At 62.2% G+C, this 27,051-nt stretch overlaps 2 protein-coding genes across 11 annotated transcripts; both read left to right on the top strand.

The window, feature by feature from the left end:
• Positions 1–21: 21 nt before the first annotated feature.
• On the top strand, positions 22–14,302 carry CCDC88B (coiled-coil and HOOK domain protein 88B). Of its 5 annotated transcripts, XM_089914595.1 has the most exons (28): positions 22–139; positions 441–574; positions 737–848; positions 932–1,001; positions 1,078–1,136; positions 1,240–1,323; positions 1,399–1,542; positions 1,743–1,891; positions 2,073–2,154; positions 2,305–2,463; positions 3,008–3,154; positions 3,329–3,437; positions 3,614–3,750; positions 3,832–4,962; positions 8,077–8,204; positions 8,282–8,399; positions 9,141–9,236; positions 9,319–9,459; positions 9,994–10,250; positions 10,596–10,739; positions 10,945–11,131; positions 11,277–11,422; positions 11,653–11,751; positions 11,946–12,112; positions 12,266–12,481; positions 12,681–12,887; positions 13,048–13,116; positions 13,797–13,970. In XM_089914595.1, the coding sequence occupies exons 1-28, from the start codon at positions 80–82 to the stop codon at positions 13,850–13,852; spliced, it is 4,608 nt and encodes a 1,535-aa protein (XP_089770721.1). In that variant the 5' UTR covers positions 22–79; the 3' UTR covers positions 13,853–13,970. The 5 variants fall into 5 exon arrangements, with proteins under 5 accessions (XP_089770721.1, XP_089770719.1, XP_089770720.1 ...); XM_022591615.2 differs by lacking the exon at positions 12,266–12,481 and having other exon boundaries at positions 23–139; XM_089914593.1 differs by lacking the exons at positions 11,946–12,112; positions 12,266–12,481 and having other exon boundaries at positions 10,945–11,126; positions 13,797–14,302.
• Positions 14,303–16,182: 1,880 nt separating this feature from the next.
• RPS6KA4 (ribosomal protein S6 kinase A4) lies at positions 16,183–26,748 on the top strand. 6 transcript variants are annotated; one of them, XM_022591617.3, is made up of 17 exons: positions 16,183–16,344; positions 16,447–16,518; positions 17,203–17,421; positions 17,517–17,632; positions 18,157–18,264; positions 18,469–18,549; positions 18,630–18,733; positions 18,829–18,979; positions 21,289–21,453; positions 23,209–23,337; positions 23,517–23,650; positions 23,747–23,840; positions 24,316–24,489; positions 24,570–24,764; positions 25,015–25,174; positions 25,364–25,527; positions 25,796–26,748. In XM_022591617.3, exons 1-17 carry the CDS (start codon positions 16,290–16,292, stop codon positions 25,988–25,990), a joined length of 2,316 nt encoding a protein of 771 aa, XP_022447325.1. In that variant the 5' UTR covers positions 16,183–16,289; the 3' UTR covers positions 25,991–26,748. The 6 variants fall into 6 exon arrangements, with proteins under 6 accessions (XP_022447325.1, XP_089770723.1, XP_089770722.1 ...); XM_089914597.1 differs by having other exon boundaries at positions 17,092–17,421; positions 24,316–24,435; XM_089914596.1 differs by having other exon boundaries at positions 17,092–17,421.
• Positions 26,749–27,051: the final 303 nt, after the last annotated feature.

Here is a 27,051-nt window from a genome sequence, read left to right as displayed (position 1 = left end):
CCTGGGCCCACTCGGGGACTTCCTCTTCCTCTCAGGGCAGGTGTAGCCGCCAGAGCGGGACCAACACCCTGACCCCGTCATGGATGGGGGCAAGGGGCCCAGGATCAGAGACTTCCTGAGTGGGAGCCTGGCCACCTGGGTGAGGGGGCAGTGTGAGGGAGTCTGGGGAGGGGAAATGAGCAGCAGGGAGGGACTGGCGTGGGGTGGGGGGAGAGGGGGCAGAGCTGGGGCCTGAGGGGAGGGGCGGGCTCAGGTGGGGATGGAGAAGTCCAGGCAGCTGTGCGGCAGGAAAAGGGGTCCAGGTCCGTGGCCACTGGCATTCAGGGGAATGGTGAGTGGGGGGCTGCGCGGGCTCAGGAGGCAGGTCAGAGGGGCTCAGGATTCACTCTGCCAGTGCGGGCCTCCCACCCAGGCCAGCTGACTCCTTTGTGTCCCCACAGGCGCTGGGCCTGGCCGGGCTGGTGGGGGAGCCGGAGGGGGAAGAGGAGGAGGAAAGAGAGGGGCCTCTTTGTCCGGAGACGAGGTTCTTACGCCTCAGCGACGGGGCCCTGCTCCTCCGGGTGCTGGGCATCATGTAAGGGGCATCAGAGGGGGACCCGGGGCAGCTGCGGAGGGGTTTGAGGGGAGGGAGGCCAGGCAGCCTGGTGGGAAGAGCCTGAGGGGTGGTTGGCAGAGCCTGGCTTAGGGGAGGTGGGTCCTCAGTTACCCCTCCCACCTATCGTCCCCGTGCCCACAGTGCCCCCAGTTCCCGAGGCGGCCCTCAAATGATCAGGGGCCACGATGGTCCCGCAGCCTGGCGGGTATGGAACCTAAACCACCTGTGGGGCCGGCTGAGGGACTTCTACCAGGTGAGGGTCAGGAGGGCGGCTGAGCCCGGGAGCCCCCGCCTGCGGCAAGGCCCTTCTCACATCTCCCTCCCCGTCTGCTGCAGGAGGAGCTGCAGCTGTTGATCCTGTCTCCGCCCCCAGACCTCCAGGCGCTGGGCTTTGACCCCTTCTCAGGTGCTCTCTCCCACCACCCCTTCCCGCTTCTCCCCCTATCCCTGCCCGTTAACCCCTTGTGGCTTGTGCCCTGCAGAGGAGGCGGTGGAGGAGCTGGAAGGCATCCTTAGGCTACTGCTGGGGGCATCAGTGCAGGTGAGTGGGGCAGGGAAGGGCAGGGTCTGGCTTTGGGAGCAGAGGTGGGAGATGCCGGTGTGAGCCTCACTGTCCCCTCCTCATCGCCCTGCTCCCCCTGCAGTGTGAGCACCGGGAGCTGTTCATCCGGCACATCCAGGGCCTCAGCCTGGAGGTCCAGACTGAGCTGGCTGCTGCCATCCAGGAGGTACAAGTTTGGTCGGCCGTCTGGGACACCCTGCCCCCTACTTCTTTGGCTGAGCTGCTCTCCCTGTGCCTCCAGGTGACCCAGCCCGGGGCCGGCTTGGTGCTGGCGCTGGCTGGGCCCGAGCCTGGGGAGCTGGCGCCTTCGGAGCTGGAGATGCTGTCCCGGAGCCTGGTGGGGACACTGTTGAGGCTGGCTCGGGAGCGGGACGTGGGGGCCCAGGTACGAGGCGGCCGGAGGAGGAGGAGGAGGGAGGAGGAGGAGGAGGGCCACAGGGACCCAGCCGGGCACCCAGCCGCGTGCCGGAGGTGCGGGTGGGGGTGGAGTGCTGCAACAGTCACATGCGTCTTGTGGTGCTTGGGGGCAGATGTGGGGCTCTTGGGGTGGGTTACTCCTGACTCCTGACCTTTGACGTCCCCCAGCGGCTGGCTGAGTTGCTGCTGGAGCGGCAGCTGGCGGCCCCCTTGTTGCCTGAGGCTCCTGCCAGGACTCCCCCGGAGGGTGCCTCACACCACCTGGCCCTGCAGCTGGCCAACACCAAGGCCCAACTGCGGCGCGTCCGGCAGGAGCTGTGAGCACCGCTGGCTGGGAAGGACCTGGCGGGGGTGTGGTGTGGTGGGTGTGGGGGGTGTGGTGGGGGGGGGCCGGCAGGGAGCGCAGCTTAGGTCTGGGTGGGGTCCGGATGGGGTTCAGGCCTAGCAAGGGCTGGAGGGTGCAGGTCCCCAGACCCCTCCTGCGTCCCTTCCCTCCAGGGAGGAGAAAGCCGAGCTGCTGCTAGATTCCCAGGTGGAGGTGCAGGGCTTGGAGGCCGAAATTCGAAGGCTCCGCCAGGAGGTGCGCTCAGGTGCCCCCAAACATGGTCGCATTCCCTAACCCGCCCCCCGCACCTTCCCCAGCCTACTGCCTCCCCCAACCCGGCTCCTTCCCGTCCTCAACCCTCTGGCCAGCCGGTGGCCCTTCCTAGCTCCGCACCGTCTGGCCCAGGCCCAGGCGCTGTCGGGACAGGCCAAGCGGGCCGAGCTGTACCGCGAGGAGGCGGAGGCGCTGCGGGAGCGGGCCGGCCGCCTGCCCCGCCTGCAGGAGGAACTGCGACGCTGCCGGGAGCGGCTGCAGGCAGCAGAGGCCTGCAAGGGCCGGCTGGAGGTGAGGCGGCCGACGGGGCTGCAGGGGGCGGGGCATGGGGGGTGCGGCCTGCCGGGGACAGGGTGGGCCTCGAGAGGAGCGAATTTGGGCCAAGGGATAGGTCAGGCCTGATGGAGGGAATAGTCACCGCTAGGAGAACGCGGTCAGGTGGTGTCTGGGGACAGGCCCTCTGGAGGATGGGGCAGATGGAGGGGAGAGGTGGAGGCTGTAGGTAAGGGTAGGTCCTGGAGAGGAGGGTGGGGCCAGTTGTAGGGGAGGCAGTGTCTGGAGAGAGCACCCAGCAACGGGGCTAAGCGGGACTTAGAAGGACCTTGGAAGGCAGTTCCTGGGGAGAAGGGGCAGGGCCTACATAGGAGAAGGGCGGGGCCAGGTGCTAGGGAAGTGGTACCTGAAGAAACCTTGGAGGGGGAGGGGCAGATGGAGGGGAGAGGCGGGGCCTGGAGAGCAACAGGGGTGCAGAGTCAGATGGGGGAGGGGAGCCAGGGTCTGTGGCCCCGGAGTGCTGGGGGCATCGCACCACGGGCTCTCTCTGCTCCCCCACCAGGAGGAGCGGGCGCTCTCCGGGGCTCTGGAAGCCTCGAAGGCGCTGCTGGAGGAGCAGCTGGAGGCCTCTCAGGAGCGCTGTGCTCGGCTGCATGAGACCCAGCGGGAGAACCTGCTGCTGCGGACCCGGCTGGGCGAGGCCCATGCGGTGAGATTCCCAGAGTGAGCCCTGGTCACGCAGTGATCTGTGACCCCAGTGGTCCCCAGGGTTCCTTGGTGATGCCTGTGACTCCTACTCCTTGTTTCCCTCGTGACCCTCTAGCCCACACACTTGGCCTGGCCCTGGCGGGGAGGGCTTGTCTGACCCTGCTCCCCCCTCCAGGAGCTGAACTCTCTACGGCATCAGGTGGACCAGCTGGCAGAGGAGAACGTGGAGCTGGAGTTGGAGCTTCAGCGGAGCCTGGAGCCAGCCCCAGGCTCTCCTGGGGAGGGTGAGTGGGACCCCAGTGGAGGGGCTGTGGGTGGGAAGCTGCCTGTGTTTTCCTGCACCTTAGTGGGGACAGCTTCTGATTTCATCCCCTTCCCCCGGGGGTGTCGGGGGGTGGTGGGTGTGGGTGAGGAGCCATAAGGGAGCAGAGGGGTCCTGACCTCGTCTCCCACACCCCAGCGCCCCTGCCAGGAGCGGCTCCCTCTCTGCATGATGAAGTGAGGGAGGCAGAGGCTGGGCGGCTGCGGACCCTGGAGCGGGAGAATCAGGAGCTTCGAGGCCTGCTCCGGGCGCTGCAGGGGCAGCCAGGTGGCCAGGTGAGTCCCCTCCCCCAAGCGTCAGCACGTCCTTCCTGGCATCCTCCTCTGGGTTTGACCATCCCTCTCATGTGCCCTCAGCACCCCCTGCTGGAGGAGCCGAGCGAGGACTCCATGATTCCAGAGCCAGACTCAGCTCCCCAGACTCGGCTGGCCTCAGACCATGGCCCCCAGGGCTTGGCAGGTCAGGCAGGGGATGAAGGTCCCCAGGCTCTGGACCCGGCTCCCCTGGCATCAGATTCAGCCCTCGAGGGGTTAGCTGAGTGTCCTCAGGCATCTGATTTGGACCCAAAGGTGGTGGAGAGGCCCCTCCAGGCGGCTGTCATGGTGCCTGTAGGCACGATGGCCCAGAAGTCAGGCCCCGCTGTAGGGGCACAGGAGTCCCTGAAGAAGGCTGGCCTTGGAGCCCCTCTCCAGACCCCTGCCGCTGTGGCCCCACCTCAGGGTCCAGATATCAAAATTCAGGCCCAGCTGTCGCTGGAAGGAGAGACTGGAGAGTCGGTGCCCGAGGCCTTGGGGCTGAGACAGGAGGACCCTGAGAGCAAACCCGGACTCTCGGAGCCCAGCCTCTGTGGGCAGGTGGAGGAGACCCTAGACCAGAGGCTGGACCTACCCAAGGGGCGAGCAGAGGCCAGAGAGCATGAACAGAAGTTGGAGAGGATGGTCGGGGACCCAGCCCGACAAAAACCACAGCAGAAGCTGGAGGGGGCTCCTGAGGCCCAGACCTGGGAGGGGAGGATCCCAGGGGAGATCCTGGCCCGTAGTGTCCCAGAGCAGGAGGCCCTCAAGGAGGAGATGGCACGGCTGAGGAGAGAGGCTGAGGCTCTTCGAGCTGAGCTGGAGGCCCAGGCCTGGAGGCTGGAGGCCCGAGGCACGGAGGCCGCCCGCCTCTCCGAGGAGCTGGCTCAGGCACGGAGGGCAGAGGCCGAGGCCCACCAGGAGGTGGAGGCCCAGGCCCGGGAGCTGGCCCGGCTGCGGGAGGCGGTGGAGGCCGCTGGCCGGGAGCTGGAGGCTGCGTCGCGGGAGCGGGGGGCACTGGCGGAGGTGCTGGCAGCGACGGGCCGCGAGCGGAGGCAGTGGGAGCGAGAGGCGCCCAGGCTGCGGGCCCGGGCCGAGGCGGCCGAGGAGCGGTTGCAGGTGCTGCAGAGCGAGAGCCGCCGGCACCTGGAGGAGGCCGAGAGGGAGCGCCGGGAGAGGCAGGCCCTCCAGGAGGTATGTCGGGGCTCGTAGCCAGGGTCAGGAAGCAGGGTTCCAGGCCAGTTGCTGGGGTTTTGGGTTATTAACTCCATCAGCAGCCGTTGAGTGCCCAGCACTGAGCTGGGGCCGGAAATAGAAAGGCGAAGTCCCCTCCTGGCTCCCAAAGGCATGCCTGGCTTGGGAGAGGGGCAGATGTCCCCTGCCTTTGATGGGGTGGCTGTAGCAGGTGGGCATGGAGCTAGATGGCCTCTCTGACTCTGGCGCTTTGCTCAGCTCTGCCCCGGTGCCTCCGTCTGTGAAATGGGGGTGCTCTTCGTAGCTGCCTCAGCGGGTCTTTGGAAGACCAAGGGAGATAATGGCGTGAAGAGCCTAGCTCATGCTGGGCAAAGGCTCAAGATACGTTGGTTGTTACAGGCAAAGTGTTTTGGGAGCCCCACGGGAAGGGGAGCTGATGCCAGGGTCGGGGCAAGGAGGCTTCGGGAGGGTTCTAAGGAAAGATCGAGATTTTGCTAAGCGGGGAAGGATATTTCATCCAGAGGGAACAGCATGTGCAAAGACTTGAAGGCATTAGAGATGCTCAGGGGCCCAGAAGATGTGGGGGAAGGTGGAGAAGTACATTGGACCAGCGTTGTAGGTGTTGGTACTCCATCCCCAGGCAGGGAAATTCACCCAAGGGTGTGGGCAGACCTGTGTGAGGATGTGTTTGGGGAGGGTCACCTTGGTGTACAGGGGAACCTGGGGCCATAGGAGGCAGTGCCAGTGGTCAAGGTGGCAGGTGAGGGAATTCCCTGGCAGTCCAGTGGTTAGGACTCCACGCTTCCACTGCAGGGGCACATGTTCCATCCCTGGTCGGGGAACTAAGATCCTGCAAGCCGCGTGGTGTGGCCCCAAAAAAAAAAAGGTGGCAGGTGAGGCTGGCTGGAGCTGGGATGGGGGGTGGAGGAGAGAGAAGACCTGGAAACCCCTCTATTCATTCAATCAAGCATGTTTGCGGGCATCTCCTTGGCACCAGGCCCTGTACCAGGCAGCCAGTGCATGTGTCCTTCGGGAGACGCTCACTCACAGTCTGGGGTGGAGACAGGACCGTGCGGAGAGCCGTGGGGGTCCAGGAAGCACACTGGACTCAGGCTGGGGCACGTCAGGGAAGGCTTCCTGGAGGAGGAGAGAGAATGGCAGTGAGCCAGGAGGAGGTACAGGCCCGAGTTTGTAGGGGTGGAGTGTGAGGCGGGGAGTGGAGGGAGGTGAGACTAAGACCTCATTAAGCAGGTTTCCTGTAGGGCAGGGCTTCGTCTTCCTTATGAGTAAAGGGAGGAGTTGCAGCTGTTTTCATGAGGGCAACGAGGAGTCACTGGAGGGTTTAAAGTGAGCAGAGTGGTCAGGTCTGCGGGTCTGAAGGCCCCTCAGGGGAAGCAGGGGAGACCACAAGGCAATGGGATGGGTGTTCAGGCCAGTGGGGCACAGCGCTGAGGGGAAGGCGTGCTGCAGACGAGGACTCAAATGTTCTGGCTGAGCAGTTTCCAGTTTCATCCCTGTTGCACAGAGGAGGGCACTGAGATCCGGAGAGGATAAGTTATTTGCTCCGAGATGCCTCCTGATGGAGAGGAGTGAGGAACAGGCTGTTGGTTTGGCCTGGGGAGTGTGAGAATTGGAGGTGTGGGTGAGAGGGTAAGGCCAAGAGGTTGTCTCTGGGGTCCACTTTGTAGGAGGTGATTGAGAGATGCTGTCAGACGGACCTGGATTATATTTCAGATCCCCTACTCAGCTGTGTGGCTTGGGGCCAGTTACTTAACCTCTCGGAGTCTCAGTTTCTTTACCTGAAACCAGAATAAAAACAATACCTGTGTCACAGGATCCTGTAAGGTAATGAATGTAGAGAGCTTGGGGCAGTACCTGGCACTCAGTATGGGCTTAATCCGTGGAGAGGGAGTGCCAGCAGGTGGGCAGTGAAGGTAGGGGTAGGGCTGGCCGGCTGGAGGAGCCGGCTCTGAGGACCAAGAGGGTGGAAGAGGCTGAGGACAAAGGGGAATTTTGTGAGATTTCCTGGTGGAGCAGTTCCTGGTGATAACTGGGTGTGGTACAGGCCGGGGTGGCTGGCCAGGGGAGGGAGGTCAGGGAACCAGGGGCCAAGGGGGTTGTCCAGGTGGGCCTCCCGGCTAGGGGGAGGGCAGGAGGCACGGTGGATGGGGCATTGACGGCTGTGGCCGGAGCCTGCAGGGGGCAGGGCAGGGGTCTGGCCCGAGATGCAGGTCTTCCTGGGCACCACTGTTCTTCCTGTTCTCCGTCCTGGGGCTCTTGTGGCTGCTGGCTGCAGGCAGCAGGGACTCCTGGGACTCTTAGTTTTTCAATGAGAGGCCGTGGCCAAGGGTGTCTAGAAGTGCAGTGACCCTGAGCGGTGGTCCGGGTGGGGTTGTTAAGCCAGGAAGATCAGAGTAAGGGTTGGTAGACCCCATTTCCAAGGGCAGGATTTGGCGGGCGGCTGTCACGGTCGGGCCTTCCCCAGGGTTTCATCCTGCCAGGGCCCCCACCCCCCGTACCTCAGAATGGTTTGCCCTACCTCGCGGGGCCCACAGGCCAGAGCGGGTCTCCTATCCACTTCCGCAGTGGTACGGCCCAACCGCCACAGGCTGCGTGGTCAGCGGCATCCTGGCCCTCCCCCTCCCAGCTCCCACTGCGGTTAGGCCTGGCCTTCACCAAGTTCCTGCCCTCTGTGGCCACCCTCCTGTGGCTGAGGGTCCTCTCCAGACCCGCCTCCTCCGAGCCCCTCTTGCCCTCACATGGCCTGTGTGGCCTCAGAACGTAGGGTGAATCCAGCTGTCACTGGGCACGTGAGGAACCATGGACTCAGAGAGGTGAAGACGTTTGCCCAGCGAGTGCCTCTGACTCCTGGCCCAGGGGCCTCCCTCAGGCTTATAATCCCCAGTTTATAATCCCCAGCTCTTTCATACCCACTCTCCAAGGCGACCAGGCCTTGTTCCCATTTTACAGATGGGGGAGTAGAGCCCCAAAGGGTTAAAGATATTTGCCCAGGGTGACAAAGCAAGGACAGAAAGCCGGGTCTCCTGACTCTCAGGCCTGGGTGAGGGTGGTGGTCTGCCCTTCTGGCCCTGAGGCTTCTCTGCCTGCCCTCAGGAGCTAGAGAAGGCCACGGTGCGGGGCCAGGAGCTGGGCGCCCGGCTGGAGCATCTGCAGAGTGAGCTGGAACGGGCGGCTCTGGAGCACCAGGAATTTCTGCGGGAACAGGAGGTCCAGCACCAAAGGTAGGGTGCTGCCTGAGGGGCAGAGAGGGGCAGGCAAGGACTTGGGGAGGGCTGGGAGCCAACACTTCTCCCGGCAGGTACCAGGGCCTGGAGCAGCGGCTGGAAGCTGAGCTGCAGGTGGCGGCCACCAGCAAGGAGGAGGCGCTGCTGGCACTCAAAAAGAGGGCCCTGCTGCTGGAGGAGGAGCTGTTCCAGGTGAGGCCACTGCCCTGCTTGCCGGGGCCTCGGCCCACTCCTCCCTCCATCCTGCACACAGACAGCCAGGGCCGCGTGCACTCGTATCGCCCCCTCGGTCTTGGCCCTCGCTCTTGGCCAGTTGCTCGCCTTGTGCCCCGATTGGGGGCCTGTAGGAGGGAGCACTGTGCTGGGAGCCAGGCGGCTCTGCCCGGGCCTCGTCTGCCCCATTCCTCAAATGGGCAGAGCCAGAGCACCTGCTGTGTCCCTCATGCGTGGGCTCCACCACTTCCTGAGCTCAGCGACTATCGTCCCAAGTCAGGAATCGTTTCTGATAGCCCTGTTGCGTGCGGGCTCAGCGCCGCTCTGGTACGGCCCCATACCTGGTTGCCACCGCCCTAGGGAGCCCACTGTCCACCTGGGACAGAGGCAAGAACACAGGCGACCATAGCCAGGGGGCCCCCAGCAGACTGCTTAGCTGGCTGGTGTGGGATTGATCGGCGGAGGTTTTCTGGAGAAAGCAGTGTTGAAACTGGGGCCCAGAGGAGGAGTGTGATGTGCAGAAGCAACAGCTCGGGCGGAGGCTGGGCTCTGCTGCAGAACCGAGAGAAGGTGCAAAGGGCAGGGGGAGAGCGACGGAGCGAGGAGGGCAGGGCTGCGGGATGCTGGGCAGTGGGGGAGTGTGACGGGGGAGGACTGCCAAAGGGGGTAAGGGTCCGCTGCGCTGTGCCCAGGCCACTGCCACTCCCTCTCTCCTTGCAGCTGCGCCAGGGTGCTGTGGGACAGGGGCCTGAGAAGCAGGCTGAGCCGAGGGTCACGGAGGCCCAGAGCGCACGGCTCATTGAGGTGGAGCGCAGTGTGAGTGTCGCCGTGGTGGGCACGGGGCTGGGGGGTGTGCCCCAGAGGCCTGGCACCGGCTAACCCCCTCCCTGCCGGGCAGAACGCAACGCTGGCCGCCGAGAAGGCGGCTCTGCAGGGGCAGCTGCAGCACCTGGAGGGGCAGCTGGGAAGCCTGCAGGGGCGCGCCCAGGAGCTGCTGCTACAGAGTCAGCGGGCACAGGAGCAGAGCAGCTGCCTGCAGGTGGGTGACGGCCTGCGCACCTGTCCCCTGCCCCGTCGCTGCCCACTTCCTGCCACTTCCCCCTGACCCTGCCACTTCCCCTGCCCGTACCCCCTCTGCCTGCCTCTAGCCCCCGCGTCAGTACCCATTTCACCCCGTCTCCAGCCCTCTCCTCCCCTGTCCGTACCCCCTCTGCCTGCCTCTAGCCCCCACGTCAGTGCCCATTTCACCCCGTCTCCAGCCCTCTCCTCCCCTGTCCGTACCCCCTCTGCCTGCCTCTAGCCCCCACGTCAGTGCCCATTTCACCCCGTCTCCAGCCCTCTCCTCCACAGCCAGCCATTAGTCCCTCCTGCTTGCCCTGCCCCGACCCCAGCCCCATCTGTGCCATCCCTGCCTTGTGCCACTTGCCCTCCCCTCCATGGCTGCCTCTGCCTTCGGATCCCTAGACCGCTCTCTCCTTTCCTCTGCCCCGCCCTCTGCCTTTTGCCCCCGTCCCTTACCCCCTTTCCGGCCTGGGACGTCACCCAGCAGGCCCTGCTCCCTCCTCTGGCCTAGGCTGAGAAGTCTGTACTGGAGCTGCAGGGCCAGGAGCTGCACAGGAAGCTGGGGGTGCTGGAGGAAGAGGTGCAGGCGGCGCGGCGCTCCCAGGAGGAGACCCGTGGGCAGCAGCAGGCCCTGCTTCGGGATCACGAGGCCCTGGCACAGCTGCAGCAGCGGCAGGAGGCTGAGCTAGAGGGACTGCTGGCCCGGCACCGCGACCTCAAGGCCAACATGCGGGCACTGGAGCTGGCCCACCGGGAGCTGCAGGGCCGGTGAGCCTCCTCCAAACTCCCAGCTCCTCTCCTGGGCACCCCCTACCTGCCCAGAGCAGATTCCCTGGGTGGGTCTGATGCCACCAAGGCAGCAGTGCCACCAGTGGACCCACCTCCATTGCTGTGCCCTCTTGTGCGGCTGGGCTCTCTACACTTCCGGGGTGGGCTCACCCTGGGGCTCATCAGTGGTCGGGAGTGGTGGGCACCTGGCACAGCGTTCTACCCTGTGGCTTTGCCCCGGGGCTTATGCTTAGGAGACGATGGACTTACAGGTCCAGACGGTCCAGATACCTACACGCCCTGGCGTCGGTCCCTGCGGCCCTCTTAGCTCCTTGTTCATTGCAGGCACGAGCAGCTGCAGGCCCAGAGGGCCCATGTGGAGGCGCAGGAGGTGGCCCTGCTGGCAGAGCGCGAACGCCTGATGCAGGACGGGCATCGGCAGCGGGGCCTGGAGGAGGAGCTCCGGAGGCTGCAGAGTGAGCATGACAGGTACCAGCCCTGGCACAGCCCCTCGCCCCTCGGGCAAGTTCTCAGTGTTCCCATCTGTGAAGTGGGATGGTGGTGAGTTGGTCGCTTTCCCCGTGGGGTCCTGCTTTGCCTCCTCTCCCCATCAAGGCTCCTCTGGCCCTCATGAGGGGCCTGGGGGTGGGGTGGGGCAAGTCCCCTTGGAGAGCAGCTCTCCTTGCTTCTGCAGAGCTCAGATGCTGCTGGCGGAGGTGTCCCAGGAGCGAGGTGAGCTGCAGGGGGAACGCGGGGAGCTGCGGGGCCGGCTGGCGAGGCTGGAGCTGGAGCGGGCACAGCTGGAGGCGCAGAGCCTGCGACTGCGAGAGTCCAACCAGCAGCTGGACTTGAGCGCCTGCCGGCTGGCCACACAGTGTGAGGTGTGGTGAGGGGTGGGTGGTGGCTGGGGAGGAAGGTTGGCTTGAAGGGGGCATTGGGGGCTGGCAAGAGCGTGGAGAGAGTGGAAGGCGGCGGCCCTGAGCCCTGTTAAGCACCCCCGCTTGTCCTGCCGCCTGCCCCTGACAGCTGTTGACGGAGCTCCGGAGCGCCCAGGAAGAGGAGAACCGGCAGCTGCTGGCCGAGGTGCAGGCTCTGAGCCGGGAGAACCGGGAGCTCCTGGAGCGCAGCCTGGAGAGCCGGGACCACCTGCACCGCGAGCAGCGCGAGTACCTGTGAGGGGCCGTGGGGGCTGGCGTGGCTGCCCCTTGGGTTGTTTATGGGGAGACGCCCTGGGAGGGCCTGGGAAAAGGGGGAGGCTGACCCCCAGGGGCTCGGGGCAGCGGGGATTTATCAGCCCATCCTGGGGTATGTCAGGCTGTGTTAACGGGCAGGGTTGCACCAGGGTGTACCCCGTGTTCCTGCCCAGGCCTCAAGCCCACATCCTCCCTCCCCATCCTCCCAGGGACCAGCTCAATGCCCTGCGCCGGGAGAAGCAGAAGCTGGTGGAGAAGATCATGGACCAGTACCGCGTGCTGGAACCTGGGCCCCTGCCCCGGACCAAGTGAGAGGCCCCTCCATCCTGGTGGGCCTGGGATCGTCCCTACCTAGCCCCTGCCCTGCCCTGCCCTTCGAGCCCTGGCCCAGCCCAGGTCTGGGCCCCAGTGACGGTTTGCCTGGCCTTTGCCATCCCAGACATGGCCTCTTGTCCCTCCTTCCTCCCTGGCCTTAGCCTCTCTTGTGCCCTCTTGCCTCCAGGAAGGGCAGCTGGCTGGCAGACAAGGTGAAAAGGCTGATGCGGCCCCGGCGGGAGGGGGGCCCCCATGGGGGGCCACGCCTGGGGGCCGATGGGGCTGGCAGCACCGAGAGCCTAGGGGCCCCCCCAGAGATGGAGCTCTCTGAGGGCAGGGAGGCAGATGGCACAGGTGGGTCTGGGGGTCAGGTGACCAAGATGGTCCCTACCCCATGTCCCCTACCCCCTGCCCCCAGGGCTTGCCAATGCCTCTGGTCTTCCTGTGTGGCTTGCACACGTGCTCCCCGCTGGCCTTCCCTGCTGCAACCTCTCCCCACTCCCCCAGATGGTTCCAGTAGCTCTTTGCCCTGCATCCCTGCTGTGTCCCTCTTGGCTGGTACCTCCCTTCTGCCTGCGCTGCCACCCACGCCATCCTACCCAACCACAGCGGTACCTAGGACCTCGGAGCAGCAGGGGACTTTAGTGAGAAGTCATTTATCCCTGTCAGCAGATGAGGAAACTGAGGCCCAGGGAGGGGAAGCATCTTGCCCAAGGTCGCACAGTGAGTTAGTGTCAGAACCAGCACAGGGTCCAGCCTCCTGTCGCCACCTTCACTCACCCAACCCTGGGCCCTTCCGCCCTCACCTCTGCAGCTGCCTGTCCCCTGTGGCCCCTGTGCAGCTTCTCCCTGCTGGCCCCTACACTCTGCCCAGCCCCTCCTGGCACTGCTCCGATACCCTCCCTGCCTGTGCCTCTTGCAGGGTCCCCCTCACCGGCACCCGTGCGCCGGGCCCAGAGCTCCCTGTGCCTGCGGGATGAGACCCTGGCAGGTGGGCAGCGGCGGAAACTCAGCTCAAGATTTCCTGTGGGGCGAAGCTCTGAGTCATTCAGCCCCGGGGACACCCCGCGGCAGAGATTCCGACAGCGGTGCCCAGGCCCGCTGGGGGCACCCAGCTCCCATGGCAAAGGTGAGGGAAAGGGTCCCTCCTCCCACTAGCCCCCCAGTTCCCTGTGGACCCACCAGCTCCATGGGGGAGGGGGCTTTCTTCCTGTCTCCTGTGTCTCCCCACAAGCCCTGTTGCCTCTGTGTTGGTCCTCATGGGCCAGTGGCTGCCTTGTGCCCCCCAGGACCTAGCGTGGGATGGGATGGCTCTGTCGAGACCCTGGCGGAGCGCGAAGCAGATGCCAACAGAGAGGGTGAGTGGGGGCCTGGGAAGGAGGGCAGGTAATTGCCCTGCCTGGGGCCCCGGGCAGGCCTCAGTCACCCACTCACTCATTTGACAGTGAACCTTTACGACGTGCCAGGTGATGTGCTAGCTGGGGATACAGCAGGGAACATTCTGGTGTGGGGAGGTGGGAGACAGCAAATAATGTGCATAAAAATAATAATTATCTACAACGGCTCATCCAATAGAAACCTGATGTGAGCTCCACGTGTAATTTAAAATTTTTCAGTAGCCTCATGAGGAGAAGTAGAAAGAGGCATGTAAAATCAATTTTAATAACATATTTTAACTCAGTGTGCCTAAACTATTATCATTTTAATGTGTAGTCAGTGTAAAAGTCATTAATGAGGTATTTTATATTATTTTTTTCACACTAAGTCTGAAGTCCAGTGGTATTTTACACCCAAGCACACTGCAGTTCAGACCGGCCACATCTCACGTGCCCAGTCCTCTACCGGGCAGCTCAGCCCTAGGGTATTAGGAGGTGATGGTGTTCTGGGAAGACAGGAGAGCAGGGCGAGTGAGATCAGGAGCACCGGGCGGCAGGTGGCAGAGGGAACAGCCGAAGTGAAGGCCTGGCATGTCTGAGGCCTGGCAGGGCAGCCGGGAGTCCCCCGAGGGAGCGAGCCTGAGCTGAGCTTTCCCCTCCAGACGTCGAGGTGCAGGAATCGGAGAAACGGGCTCTCGCCCCTTCCCTCAGCCAGTGACACTGCGTGGATGGGGAGCTTGGGAGTGGAGTCTTCTCGACTCTGGAGCCTCACCGGGGGCGCCGGGCAGCCCAAGAATCTGGGGAGGCAGGGCACTTGTGGCGAATCCTTGGACAGGGAGGCCTGGGCCCCCAGATCCTCCACAGCCTGCACTGGGGCCTCGAGCTGGAGCTGGGATGACTTTATGGACAGGGGCGATGGCCGGCCCCCACAAACAGCTCCCGCCTGGGGCTCCGCCATGCGGCCCTTGCTGAGGAGGTGGTCTCCGGGACAGCCCCCAGCTGAAGGAGGCAGGCAGGAGTGGGCAAGAGAGCCCCCTGCCCGGTCCAGACGGTGAGCCAAGGAGCATTTCCCGGGGACTGTGGCCTGGGCCCATCTCTGAGCCTTAGGTGGGATGTGAGGGACACGAGAATAAAGCTGGGATGCAACCACCTGAATCTGTGCTCTGTGTCTACCAGCCGCATCTAGGAGCCACTAGGTGCCAGGGACACATGTGGCCTGGAATCCTTCTCTGCTGGCAGAGGCCTGTGGCCATTGGCCTCCTTGCCCTTCATGGGGCAGCAAAGGGCTTTCTTCAGGGGAGGGGCCCGCTGGGCTGGCCTGGATGTCGCAGTGGTGGGGGGAGGGGGCAGAGGTTCTGGGTAGCCAGCAGAGCGGGTAGGGTCTGAGTCTGGGCTCAGCCTTTGCTCGAGAGGTGGGGTCTGGGCTCCCGAGTGTGGGGCAGGAAAAGTACCCAGAGGGCCTGCGCCCGCCCCCTGTACCCTCTCCTCTCCTTCTATTTCTTCCTGCCTCCTCCTCCATGCCTTTGGGGCCGAGCCCCTCGCCAGGGAATTTACCACCCCTGGGGTGCCGCCTGGTGTTGGGGGCTGTTGTGGAGGGACACACGAGGTGCGAAGGACGCCGGGGTCTCTGACCAGGGCCTCTAGGATGACGCCCGGGAAGGGGGCCATTAGCCTGGGCGGCAGGACGTGAGTCAAGGCACCTGGGGCCGCCCAGAGTAGGGTGGGGCTGCCCGGCTGAGGTGAGGCAACCTGAATCTGGGGGTGGGAAGAGCTGGGAGGGGTGGCCAGGCCAGCCTCCCCAGGGTGACCTACTGCAGCCTGACTCACAGGGTTTCCACAGCCCTCCCCTTGGGGATAACCCACCGCTCTGCCTTCCTTCTCTCAGCCTGAGTTTCTGAGGTTGGTGGCATGGGAGTGGACCCCCCTGGCCTCCAGTGGGGCTGAGCAGCTGGAAGCCCCTCCTACAGGCCTCAGGGCAGGGGGCTTTGATGGCTGCCCCACCCTATTGGTGGCCCCTGTCGGTTGTCAGGGAGGGGGACAAGGCTCTGGGCCTGAAGGGGAGAGCAGGCCACACCTATGTGGCTCTGACACCCCTTTTCGAGGTCTACTTTGTGCCAGGCTTGGGAACCACAAGGGGCAGAGCCACATCGGGGTGCGCGCACTGGGTGGGCTCTGAAGGGTGTCTGGGGGCTGAGGTGCTTTTATAGGTCCGCTTGCTTTAGAGAGATTCGGTCAGAAAATCGGCTGCCCCTCCCTGCTGGGGGTTGGGCTGGGCTCCCTCTCCGTGCCCCTTGTAGGTAAGGGGAGCCCAGAGACAGGGCTTGGTCCTCAGGGTGCCTCAGGCCTCCCCTGCAAAGGCAAGTCTACAGGGGAGAGGGTCTCGCTGGCTGCCGGGGGTATAGACAGGGAGCTGGGCTGGGCCAGGCGGCTTCTGGGACCCTCTTAGCCTGCCCAGCACCAAGAGCGAGAGCCACGCTGAGTGAGAGGCGCAGGGCTGGGGCTGGGCTGGCAGTAGCGGACAAGGGTGGCCGTGTGGCTTCAGGCTGCTCGTCTGGCAAGGGGACCGACAGATCCCCTCCCCTATTTGCTGAGGTCAAGGAGTGATCAAAAACGAGGCAAGTGGGTTGTGATTTTTATGAAATCCCTCACTTTCGCTGGTGGCTAAGAATTGGACAGAGCTGCTTGGCTGCCCTTAGGGCTGGCACCCTGGAGGGGAAGGCGGCTCTAAAGTACATGAGTGGGACCCCCATCCCCCTTGGGACACAGCCTGATGTGGACTTACCGCCTTGGGGCCAACACCTGGCTTGGGAGTGTCCGCCCCACAGAGGCTCCAGGTTATCCACGGACCCCAGGCATGGCTCCTAAGGGGTGTTCACAGGTCCCCAGGATGGTCGCCTGGGGCCCAGAGCGCACAGCCCTAGCACCAGCCCCCTGCGCCTGCGGGAGATGGGACCGCCCCGTCCGCCTGCCCGCCGCCCGGCGCTGTCACGTTCCAGCGCCTGACTCAGGCCAAGCAGGGCGGGGAGCAGGGAGGCGGCGCCAGCGCCCGCCTCAGCCCCGGAGGCGGCACCAGGAAGCTCCCGCCCCGGCCGGAGCCGCCATGTAACCGGCGCCGCCCGGAGCTGAGCCTCGCGGGCCCCAGCGACCCGCCAGCCATGGGGGACGAGGACGAGGACGAGGGCTGTGCGGTGGAGCTGCAGATCACCGAAGGTGGGGCAGCGGTGGCCCGGGGTGCAGGCCGGGTGATGGCTGCCCAGGCCGGCTGGGAGGGTTCATGCACGGGCTGGGTTCATTTGCCCCCTGTGCCCGCAGCCAACCTGACCGGGCACGAGGAGAAGGTGGGCGTGGAGAACTTCCAGCTGCTCAAGGTGCTGGGCACGGGAGGTGAGGAGCCCTATCCACCGGCAGGTGTCCCAGGCATGGTGCCCCGGGCCTCCCGCTTGCACACCCACCTGGGTTGGGCCAGGCTGCCGGCAGTGCCCCCCAGCCTCTCCCTGCTCTGCCCTGCCCTGCCATGGTTTGCATGCCGACCCCCAGGGCTGCTCCACGTTGACGTCGCTCCTCCCTGGAAGGTCCTCCGGGATCTGCCAACACTCTTGGGGGCTTGCAGCTCTCCTGTGTGATTTCACAGCTCCTCCCCTTGCGGGATATGAAAGCCCTCTCCCCCACTTTGCAAACTCCCCTCCTCGGGTTTGACCGGCCCTCCCCTGTCTGCGTGCACCTCTGCCTCCCCTCCTTGGCTTTGCATCCTCTTGCATCTGTCTCATCTTCCACAGGTTTGCACATGACCCGCCCTCCACCCCACCCCCACCCCCGCTGCAGGCCTCCCGGAGTTGTGTGCCCCCCAGCCTGGTTTGCACATCCCCTCCCTGGTTTTGCTGAGCACCCGCCCGGGGGTGTGCACACCTTTTCCTTAGAAGGCTCTGCCAGTTTTTGCACACCTGCCTCTCACCCCAGCTCCTTCCCCCGACTTGCACACCCTCCTGGCTTGGCAGCGTGCCCACCCTCACCAGTCTGCACCACCCTCCTGTTCATGGCCTACCCTCCGCCCACTCGCTGCTCCCACAGCCTACGGGAAGGTGTTCCTGGTGCGGAAGGCGGGCGGGCACGACGCGGGGAAGCTGTATGCCATGAAGGTGCTGCGCAAGGCGGCGCTGGTGCAGCGAGCCAAGACGCAGGAGCACACGCGCACGGAGCGCTCCGTGCTGGAGCTGGTGCGCCAGGCACCCTTCCTGGTCACGCTGCACTACGCCTTCCAGACGGACGCCAAGCTGCACCTCATCCTGGGTAAGGGCAGACACCTTCCAACCCTGGGGGCCATGGAGGCGGGGGGGCCACCCAAGGGGGCTACTTCGCAACTTTCACCCACCTCCCGCCCCCAGACTATGTGAACGGTGGTGAAATGTTCACCCACCTCTACCAGCGCCAGTACTTCAAGGAGGCTGAGGTGCGCGTGTATGGGGGCGAGATCGTGCTGGCCCTGGAACACCTGCACAAGGTGGGTGAGGACCTGGCCACCTGGCTGTGGCCGTGGGGACTGGGCCTGGGCCTTAGAAGGGGCCTGTGAACATAGCGGCCTTGGGCTTTCTGAGGGCTGGTGGCCTCGGTGGGGACGGGAGCTGCTTCCCTTAGGCCTCCTGGAAGGAAGGCCTCGGTGCTGCCTGGTGGGGTCTCCTCCCCTGGGGTCTCCTCGAAGGGGCTTTCCTCTCACAGGGAGCTCGAGGCTGCTTCCTGGGGCCACGTTCACAGAACTTCTGCAAACGGAGACCTCATGCCTTGGCTCCCAAAGCCGTCATGAGATGGGGCTCCTCTCCCTGGGAACTTGGGGCCTGCTCCCCTGCGGCCTCTCCATGGTGTCCTCTTCCTTGCTTTTACATCTTAAATGGCTTTTCCTATCCAATGGCCCAGTCCCACCCCAGCTCCGCACCAGCACTGGAGATCCCCTTCCCCAGGGACCAGGTGCAGGGACAGGAGCAGAGGGTGTCGGGGGAGGGATCCTCAGGGCCTTCTTGCTCCTGCCAGCTGGGCATCATCTACCGAGATCTGAAGCTGGAGAACGTGCTCCTGGACTCCGAGGGCCATGTCGTCCTCACAGACTTCGGGCTTAGCAAGGAGTTCCTGACAGAGGAGGTGAGTGAAGGGCAGTCGCGGCCTCCTGCACCCCCGTGCGGGCCGTCCTTTCCCGGCTCCTGCTTCATGCCTGGCTCTGCGTTTCTTGGGGGTGCAGAGGTGAGTAGATCCAGGCCCTGCCTTTGGGGAGTTCCCACTGCTCCGACCCTCACAAGTCCACGAGTCTTAACTCTGAGCCTTGGGCGGGTCCTCTTGCCCTCCCAGAAAGAGCGGACCTTCTCCTTCTGTGGCACCATCGAGTACATGGCCCCTGAGATTATCCGCAGCAAGTCGGGCCACGGCAAGGTGGGTTGGCAGGGGATCAGAGGGGTGGGTGTGGTGAGGGAGGGGTGGCCGCAGGCCCTCACCCTGGCTCTGCCCCGCAGGCTGTGGACTGGTGGAGCCTAGGCATCCTGCTCTTCGAGCTGCTGACAGGGGCTTCGCCCTTCACCCTGGAGGGCGAGAGGAACACGCAGGCAGAGGTGTCTCGGTGAGCAGGGTTGGAAGCAGAGGGCGGCTGAGGGGCCTGGGCAGGGCTGGAGGGGGGGCTTGCTGCCCCTGACGCCCCCCCACCAATCCTCCCAGACGGATCCTGAAGTGCTCCCCTCCCTTCCCCCCCCGGATTGGGCCAGTGGCACAGGATCTACTGCAGCGGCTACTTTGCAAGGACCCCAAGAAGCGGCTGGGTGCAGGACACCAGGGGGCGCAGGAAGTTAAGAACCACCCCTTCTTCCAGGTGAGGCTCCTGGCTCGCCCCCATACCTGTCTGCACACACCGGGGCCAGGCTACTGCTCTGGGTTGGGGGACACTGGAGGGATGGTCTGAGGCTGGCCAGTTTCACTCGATTTGGAAAACCTCTCAGATAAAGAAAGCAGGCTTGTCTTCTCAGCCGTCTCTATTGCAACTTGGAAGATGTGTTCTTGGCGGGAAAGCATTCATTGCCTGGTAGGGCTGGCAGGGACTTGAGAATGAATTCATCAGTCCTTTCATTGGACAGGTTCAGAGGAGCAAGGTGACTTGCCCAAGATCACACAGTAAAAGTGTAGAGCTGGGAACAGACCCCAGGTCTGCTGTCAGCCCAAATCTAATGACTCTTGCATGCACTCAGGGTTTTGGTCTTTGTACCTGTACAGGCTGTGTGCCTCTTCTTCAGATGGACATGTCTGAATCAACCACGTGGGTTTTGTTCACTTGTTAAAAGCACACACAGTTGAAGGTGCAGTGCAGAGTGAATTCTGTCCTTGTGAGACCTCACTGGCTCGGGCACTATGCCTGGCCAGCATCACTGCCGAGCAGGGCCCTGTGACTGTGAACACCTGTGTCTTGGCCCCTTGCTTGCATTATTTCATGTAAGCCTCAGAACCTTCCTGATTATCTTCATCTTTACAGATGAGGAAACTGAGGTTCAGAGAGGTTAAGTAATTTGCCCAAGATCACTGAGCTAAGTGATGGAGCTCAGATTTAAACCCGCATCTGGGTGGCTTGAAGGCCCATGCTCTTAACTGTTATGTTCTGTTTACATGTGGGTATTAAATTTGCCTTGTCTGACGTAGAAACAGAGGCATCCACTAATGGGCACTTATAGTGGGCCAGACATCCAGTTACCCTTGCTATGAGTGCCATCTCCTTGAATCTTCCCAGCAAGTACTGCTTGGAAGGGCCCTCAGAGAAGCTTTCTCAGACAGGAGTCTAAGTCTCTGTGGTGAAGATGTCCCTTTGTGGGCGAAGTGACTGAACAGTGTCAGTTTCCTTAAGTGAATTCCTCAACCCACCCTGAGCACATGCCAGGCTCCAGGTGCTGGGAGTAGGTGGACCAGTAGTCACACTGGAGAGGCACCCCAAAGTTTTCGAGGCCTGATGGTGCCCTTATTCCCCCTTCTCTTGAGATAGCCTCTTTGGTGATAGCAATGCTCAGGTCCCTGGTGCCAGGACTGGGGCCTTCAAGCTCAGGCCAGGCCTCTAGGCTGCAAGTGACAAAAAGTCCAACTCAAGATGGTGATATCTGTGGAATAGAGTCTGGCTGCTAAGAACAGAGATAGGAATGAATAGTGGTCTAAACAAGATAGACGTCTATTTATTTATTTATTTTCTCACATAAAAGAAATCCAGAAGTTGGCAGGCTGGGGCTGCTGTGGTGTCTTCATGAAGCCAAGTTCAGTTTTTTTTTTTTTCTTTTTAAATGCTCCTCTATTCTTAGCACGTAGCCTCTGTCCCCAAGGTTGCCTCGTGGTACAAGATGACTGCTGGAGCTCTTGCTATCTAGGTTGCTCTCCAGGTGGGAAGCACGAAGAAGAAGGAGTGGAAGGGCAAAAAGGGCACCTTACCAACGGTTCACCCTCCTCTTCAGGCTCTTTCCCTGGATTCCTACCTCGTAATTTTTGCTTACAAGTAACTGGTCACTGCTAGCTGCAAGGAAGTTTATAAAATACTATTTTTTAGTTGTGTACATTGGTTCCTGAAATAAAATTGGGGCTATAGTACTAAGGAAGACCAGGAGAATGGATGTTGGGCAGGCAACGAACAGGCTCCGCCGTACTAGTTTAAACATAAAAGGAATGTTTTAGCTCCCATAAATGAAAAGTCCAAGGAAAAGTGGTCTGACTTCAGGCAAGGCTGCATCCAGGTGCTGAATCTATGTTATTAGGAATTTCTTTCTTTGTCTCTTGCTTCTGCTTTTCTGCACAGGCACTTCATCATTAGACACTGAGGGGGTCCCCAGCAGTTCCAGGCCCATATCCTCCCAGATTTAAGTCCAGTAGGAGAAAGAGATTTGTTTTTTTTTTTTTTTTTTTTTCGCACATCAATTCTATTAAAAGCCCCAGAGTTGGCTGAGTGTGGTGGAGGGCTGGTTCTCCAAGAGAAATAGGGATTCTGTTATCAGAGGAAGGGAAACAGAAGCTGGGGAGGCAGGAAGAACAGCTTCCCACACAAATGCCAGTGAGACCTTTGCCTCACTGAGGAGCTGCCTGGTGAGGGTGGCCTGAGTGGACAGGGGTTTCCACTTCCTGCCCTTTGACCCCTTGTCTCTCATTCCTTTTCTCCAGGGTCTGGATTGGGCTGCTCTGGCTGCCAGGAAGATTCCAGCCCCATTCCGACCCCAGATCCGCTCAGAGCTGGATGTGGGCAACTTTGCAGAGGAATTTACCCGGCTGGAGCCTGTCTACTCACCCCCTGGAAGCCCCCCACCTGGGGATCCTCGCATCTTCCAGGTGAGTGAGCGTTCATAGAACCACAGATGCGGGGGAGGCAGGATGCTGCTCAACCTCAGCCCTGGCTGACCTGTGGGCACTGCACAGGCCCTGTGTCCTGATCAGGAGTCAGCATCTCCTCCAGATCTCTCCACTCGTTCGGAACCTACAATTGTCAGTCATAGAGACCACCTGGGCAGGACATGCCTTTGAATTTCCTGGTTTATCTTGAAATTTCCTGTTAATTTCCCTTCTTCTCCATCATATCTCTATTGTTATGTAAAAATACTGTTTTAAATTATTCACTTGCTTAAGGGGACACTTAGGAAGAGATGCCTTGTTTATACTGTGGCTTTGCATGTCCCTCTGGCACACCATATCACACTCCTGGGGGCATAGGCCCCCTCCGCCCAGTTTTAGAAGCTTAGGCCCGTTGGACCAGTCCCATCTCCTTTGCTCGGCATACAAGGCCTTGCACGATGTGGCCTCTGCTCGGAGCCCTAGCCTCAGCACTCTGTTATTCCACTCAGTGCTCTAGCACGTCTGAACTGCTCAGAGGTGCCAGAACACACCTCTGTACCTTTGCATATGTGGTTCCCTCAACCTGGAGGGTATAGTTGCTCACCTGGCAAAATTCAAGCCTTGTTGTCCAGTGCTGTCCGCATATGAAGTCTTCCCTGCTCCTCTGGCCCTGGGTCACCCTTTCCTTGTGCACCAGCCTGCTACAGACAAAGTCTCCTTCTAAACAGTTTGTCAGGTTTTATCCCGGCGCTGACTGAGACTGCCTCACCTGGTCTGAAGCTCCCAGAGGGCAGGGACTGTGTGTTTAATTTCTGTGTCCCTGAGTCCAGCTGGTAATTTCTGTGTCCCTGAGTCCAGCTTGGGGGCCTGGCCTGTAGGACATGGTCCATAAATATTAAATAAGAATAGGCCAATATCAAGTATGGATGGATCAGTTCCCCTCTATGAAGCTCTCACAAGGGACAGCTCTGTGCTTAAATATCCCTCGATCTACTGCGATCCATCCTCGATCTCACAGTCCTAATGAGCAAGTTTTCTTGTGAATCAGTGGTTACTTTCATTCATTCATTTAATGATTCAAAAGTATGTATTGAGTGCCTTCAATGTGCCAGGCACTGACCTGGGCACTAGGGACGTAACAAACTTGACAGACAATAATCCCACCCATGTGGAGCTTGCATTCTAGCGCACAGTGGCGCTGCGTTTTTAGGAGAAGACAACACATTGTTAAAATTACCCTTGAGAGTCCCTTGAATTGCCAGGATGTGGATTGTTAGGAAAGGCAAAGAATTAACTTTGGTTTCTCTTTACGTTTCCTCAGTAGCCCCCCTTGCAGAGGAGGCCAAAGTTTGATTTGAAAGGAAGGAGTAAAGACTTTTTGTCCTGAGTGGGTAGAGTTGAATTCTCCTAAGTTAAGTATGTGTGATGCCAGGCCACAGTTCTTTCATGTATTCAGCCTATCATATTCTGGGCCAGTACAGTGTGCCAGATGACGCCCTTGGCACTTGGGGGGATCACTGTGATGGGAAAGGTAGAGTCACAGACTGGTGGGGGAACAGACATGCATGGTCCCAAGAGATCACAGAACACGGTGGAATAAAATGTCCACACATCCTGTGTGCACCAGGATGCAAAAGCAACATCCCCTACTCCAGGGTCTTTCCTCTGCCCCCGCCCTCCTTCCCGCTGGGTCTGGGCCTTCGGGGACTCCATCTGCACCTCCATCCACCCCTGACAACACCCCTCCTCCGCCAGGGATACTCCTTCGTGGCACCATCCATCCTGTTTGACCACAACAACGCGGTGATGACCGATGTGCTGGAAGCGTCTGTTGCTGGAGACCGGCCTGGCAGGGCAGCGTTGGCCAGGAGCGCCATGATGCAGGTGGGTTGGGCCAGGGTGGGGAGAAGTGGGCTTGGGGGCATTTGGGCTTGGGGACTCCAGATGTGGCTTCAGCAGGCGCATGCTGTGGCTTCGGTGAGGTCCATAGCCTCTCTGAACAGGGGCGTGGCATGGCCGCAAGGCTCCCGGTAGGACCTCTGACGCGTCCCCTTCGCCCCCAGGACTCGCCCTTCTTCCAGCAGTACGAACTGGACCTGCGGGAACCCGCGTTGGGCCAGGGTAGCTTCTCCGTGTGTCGCCGCTGCCGCCAGCTACAGAACGGCCAAGAGTTCGCGGTCAAAATCCTCAGCCGCAGGTGAGCGGGCCCGGGGTGGGCTGGGTTCTGCTGAGCGGATTCCGGGAGGGCGGGGCCGGAGGTCAGCCGTCCTGACCCTGCCTGCCCTGCCCCCAGGCTGGAGGCGAACACGCAGCGCGAAGTGGCCGCCCTGCGGCTGTGCCAGTCGCACCCCAACGTGGTGAAGCTGCACGAAGTGCATCAGGACCAGGTGACGCCTTCCTGGGCTAGGGCGGAGCCCAGGGACGCTAGAGCCTGCCCGTGGGGGGCGGGGAGGAGGACAGGAGGCGGGGCCTGAGAGCGCCATGGGCGGGGCCTGAGGACCCGGAGGTCAGGGAAGTGGGATTTCAGGGGAGTAGGGCCTGAGGACCGGAAGGCGGAGCTGAGGATGGCCAAGGGAACGGGGCAGGGGGCGGATTTAGGGCGGCGGGTTTTAAGGTGGCCAAAGGGACGGGGGCCTGGAAAAAAGTAGGGGGTAGAAACTGAAGCGAGTCCTAAGGTGGTTCTTGGGGTGGTCTTGAGGTCAGGGTTCGAACAGGGTCGGGGCCTGAAGCCGGGGGCGGAGCTTGATGTTGACCGCGGGGCAGGATCTGGCTGGGCCCGGTGGGGGGTGGGGGGGGCGGCCCGGTTGGGTAGGTGGTGACAGTAACCCAGGTGGTGACCTTGGCCCGTCGCGCCGCCCGCAGCTGCACACGTACCTGGTCCTGGAGCTACTGCAGGGTGGGGAGCTGCTGGAGCACATCCGCAAGAAGCGGCACTTCAGCGAGTCCGAGGCGAGCCAGATCCTGCGCAGCCTCGTGTCGGCCGTGAGCTTCATGCACGAGGAGGCGGGGGTGGTGCACCGCGACCTCAAGCCCGAGGTGGGCGCGGGGCCTCAGCGGACTGGGAGGGCTTCGGCGCGGAGGGCCAGTCTCTGACGGCCGTCTCGCCTCCCTCATAGAACATCCTGTACGCCGATGATACGCCCGGAGCCCCGGTGAAGATCATCGACTTCGGGTTCGCGCGTCTGCGCCCGCAGAGCCCAGCGGGGCCCATGCAGACACCCTGCTTTACGCTGCAGTACGCGGCCCCCGAGCTGCTGGCGCAGCAGGGCTACGACGAGTCCTGCGACCTCTGGAGCCTCGGCGTCATTCTGGTATGGGACGGGGTCTCCGAGGAGATGTCAGGGTCCTCCGAGCCTGGGGACAGGAGTTCTCTTGTTGGGGTGGCAGGGTTTGGTCTGAGGCTGGGGTCAGAAGTCGTCCTAATACAGAGGCGAGGTCTCTCTGGTGCTGGGGTCTGGGCATCCTAGTTTTAGGAGTTGGAAGTCAGAGTTCATAACCCATGGGCCTCAGGAGTTAGCCTCTTGGAGAAGGTCTGGACTGGTCTCACTTTTCACTCCCCAGTACATGATGCTGTCAGGCCAGGTCCCCTTCCAGGGGGCCTCAGGCCAGGGCGGGCAGAGCCAGGCGGCGGAAATAATGTGCAAGATCCGCGAGGGGCGCTTCTCCCTTGACGGGGAGGCCTGGCGAGGCGTGTCTGAGGAAGCTAAGGAGCTGGTCCGAGGTGCGAAGCCGGAGGTCACAGGTCATGGCTGGGGAGGGGGAGGCCATGGGGTCATGATGGGACAGGGTTTGCTACTGGGTCAGGTGTCCTGGTGGGGGACTTGTGGGGAGGAGAGTGGGGCTGCTAGGATGTCTCTGGGGCGCAGCCTCTACACACAGCCCCCCAACACTTCCCCTGTCCTGCCTCCAGGGCTCCTGACTGTGGACCCCACCAAGCGGCTGAAGCTCGAGGGACTGCGGGGCAGCTCGTGGCTGCAGGACGGCAGCGCGCGCTCCTCGCCTCCGCTACGGACGCCGGACGTGCTGGAGTCCTCGGGGCCAGCTGTGCGCTCCGGGCTCAACGCCACCTTTCTGGTGAGGGGCGGGGCCTGCGGGGGGGTCCGGGACCGAGGCTGGAGAGGCGGAGCCTGCGGGAGGCTACTCCCGCAGAGTCCTGAAAGGTTGAGTTCAGCCGAGTCCAGGCCTCTGACCTGTCGGGACCCTGACCGTTTGAGAGGCTGGAGGCCAAAGACCTGTTGGCCCTGACCTAGTGGTATGGGAAGGAAGGCCTGGGATGGGGTCCAAAGCTAGGATTTGGAAGTCGAGGCCGGGCCGGTGGAACTTACCGCCTCCTTTCCGCCAGGCGTTCAATCGGGGCAAACGCGAGGGTTTCTTCTTGAAGAGCGTGGAAAACGCGCCGCTGGCCAAGCGGCGGAAACAGAAGCTGCGGAGCGCCGCCACATCCCGCCGCGTCTCCCCCGTGCCCGCCGTCCCGGGCCGGGCACCCGCCGCCAAGGGAGCCCCCCGACGAGCCAACGGTCCCCTGCCCCCCTCCTAGCCTCCGTCACTGTGACCCTCTCCCCGGTCGGGGCTGTGTTCTAGGAGGCCGGCTCACTGCCCCCAGGCCTCCTGTATAGCTCCGCCCCATCCCCAGGGATTGTTACCCTTCTCTCCCCTCCCCCCCCACCCCCAGACAGAGCAGAAGTATTTTTATAAGCAGAGAATTTTTTTTAATGTCTTACCAGATAGAGTTAGAGATGCAGGGAGGGAGGGGGCCTGCTGGGGAGTGGAGTGGGGGGCCCTCTGCCTAGATGCTGCCTCATCTGGTGGAAGGCACTTCTCCCCCAGGGGGCTGCCCCGGCAGGGAAGGGCTCCTCCTCCATTTCTAAGCACTGAGTTGCCACAGGGAGAAACTGGGACCTCTCCCCTGCCCTCCCCTGAGGTCCTGCTCTTGGGAGGGGGCACCCCTCAAGCTGTCACTTTATGGACTGTTTGTGCAATTACGTCCACCAAAGACCTGTGTCGGGGGTGCTCAGTGAGAGGCCCTGGGGGACCCCCTGAAGCATTTCTGCCTCACTTCATGTCACCTGCTTCCCCCTATTGAGGCTTAGGAAGGAGGTAGGCGACCCCCTAAAAGGGGAGGCTCCCTTCTCACCCATCCCCTCCCCTTTGGCACAGCTGCCCCTAGCTGGGGGTGGCACCTTGGGGGTCTGGGGTGGGCATCCACAGTCACTGCCTCAGCCCATCCAGGCTGTGCCTTTGACTTAAAAATAAAAGTCTACCCAGTGCTGTGTGTGGCATGTGTGTGCGTATGTGTTGGGGGTGTGTATGGGCAGAGGTCTTGGGGCTGCCTGCCAGCCAACGGGGCCTGAGACCTCAAAGAGGAGGGACAGGGCAGACCCTTCTGGGTAAGATGGTACCCTTTGTCCTTAGCTTTTGACATGAGGGTCAAACAGTTATCTTGGGTGTGTATCTGATACCTCTGGCATGTATCATTTAGGATTCTCCTGGTTGTAAGTAGTAGAAAACCCAACCTAAACTTGCTTCAGCAGAACAGGACTTCTAGGCTTTTTGAACTACACAATCCAGGGGTAGCTTCAGGCAAGACCTGATCAGGAT

Source organism: Delphinapterus leucas, chromosome 7, assembly GCF_059928025.1.
Source record: "Delphinapterus leucas isolate spDelLeu-1000000601 "Yukka" chromosome 7, BTC_Dleu_Yukka2, whole genome shotgun sequence".
Lineage (NCBI taxonomy): Eukaryota > Metazoa > Chordata > Mammalia > Artiodactyla > Monodontidae > Delphinapterus > Delphinapterus leucas.
The sequence above is the reverse complement of the archived record's forward strand: the minus strand, read 5'-3'. Positions and strand labels throughout refer to the sequence as shown.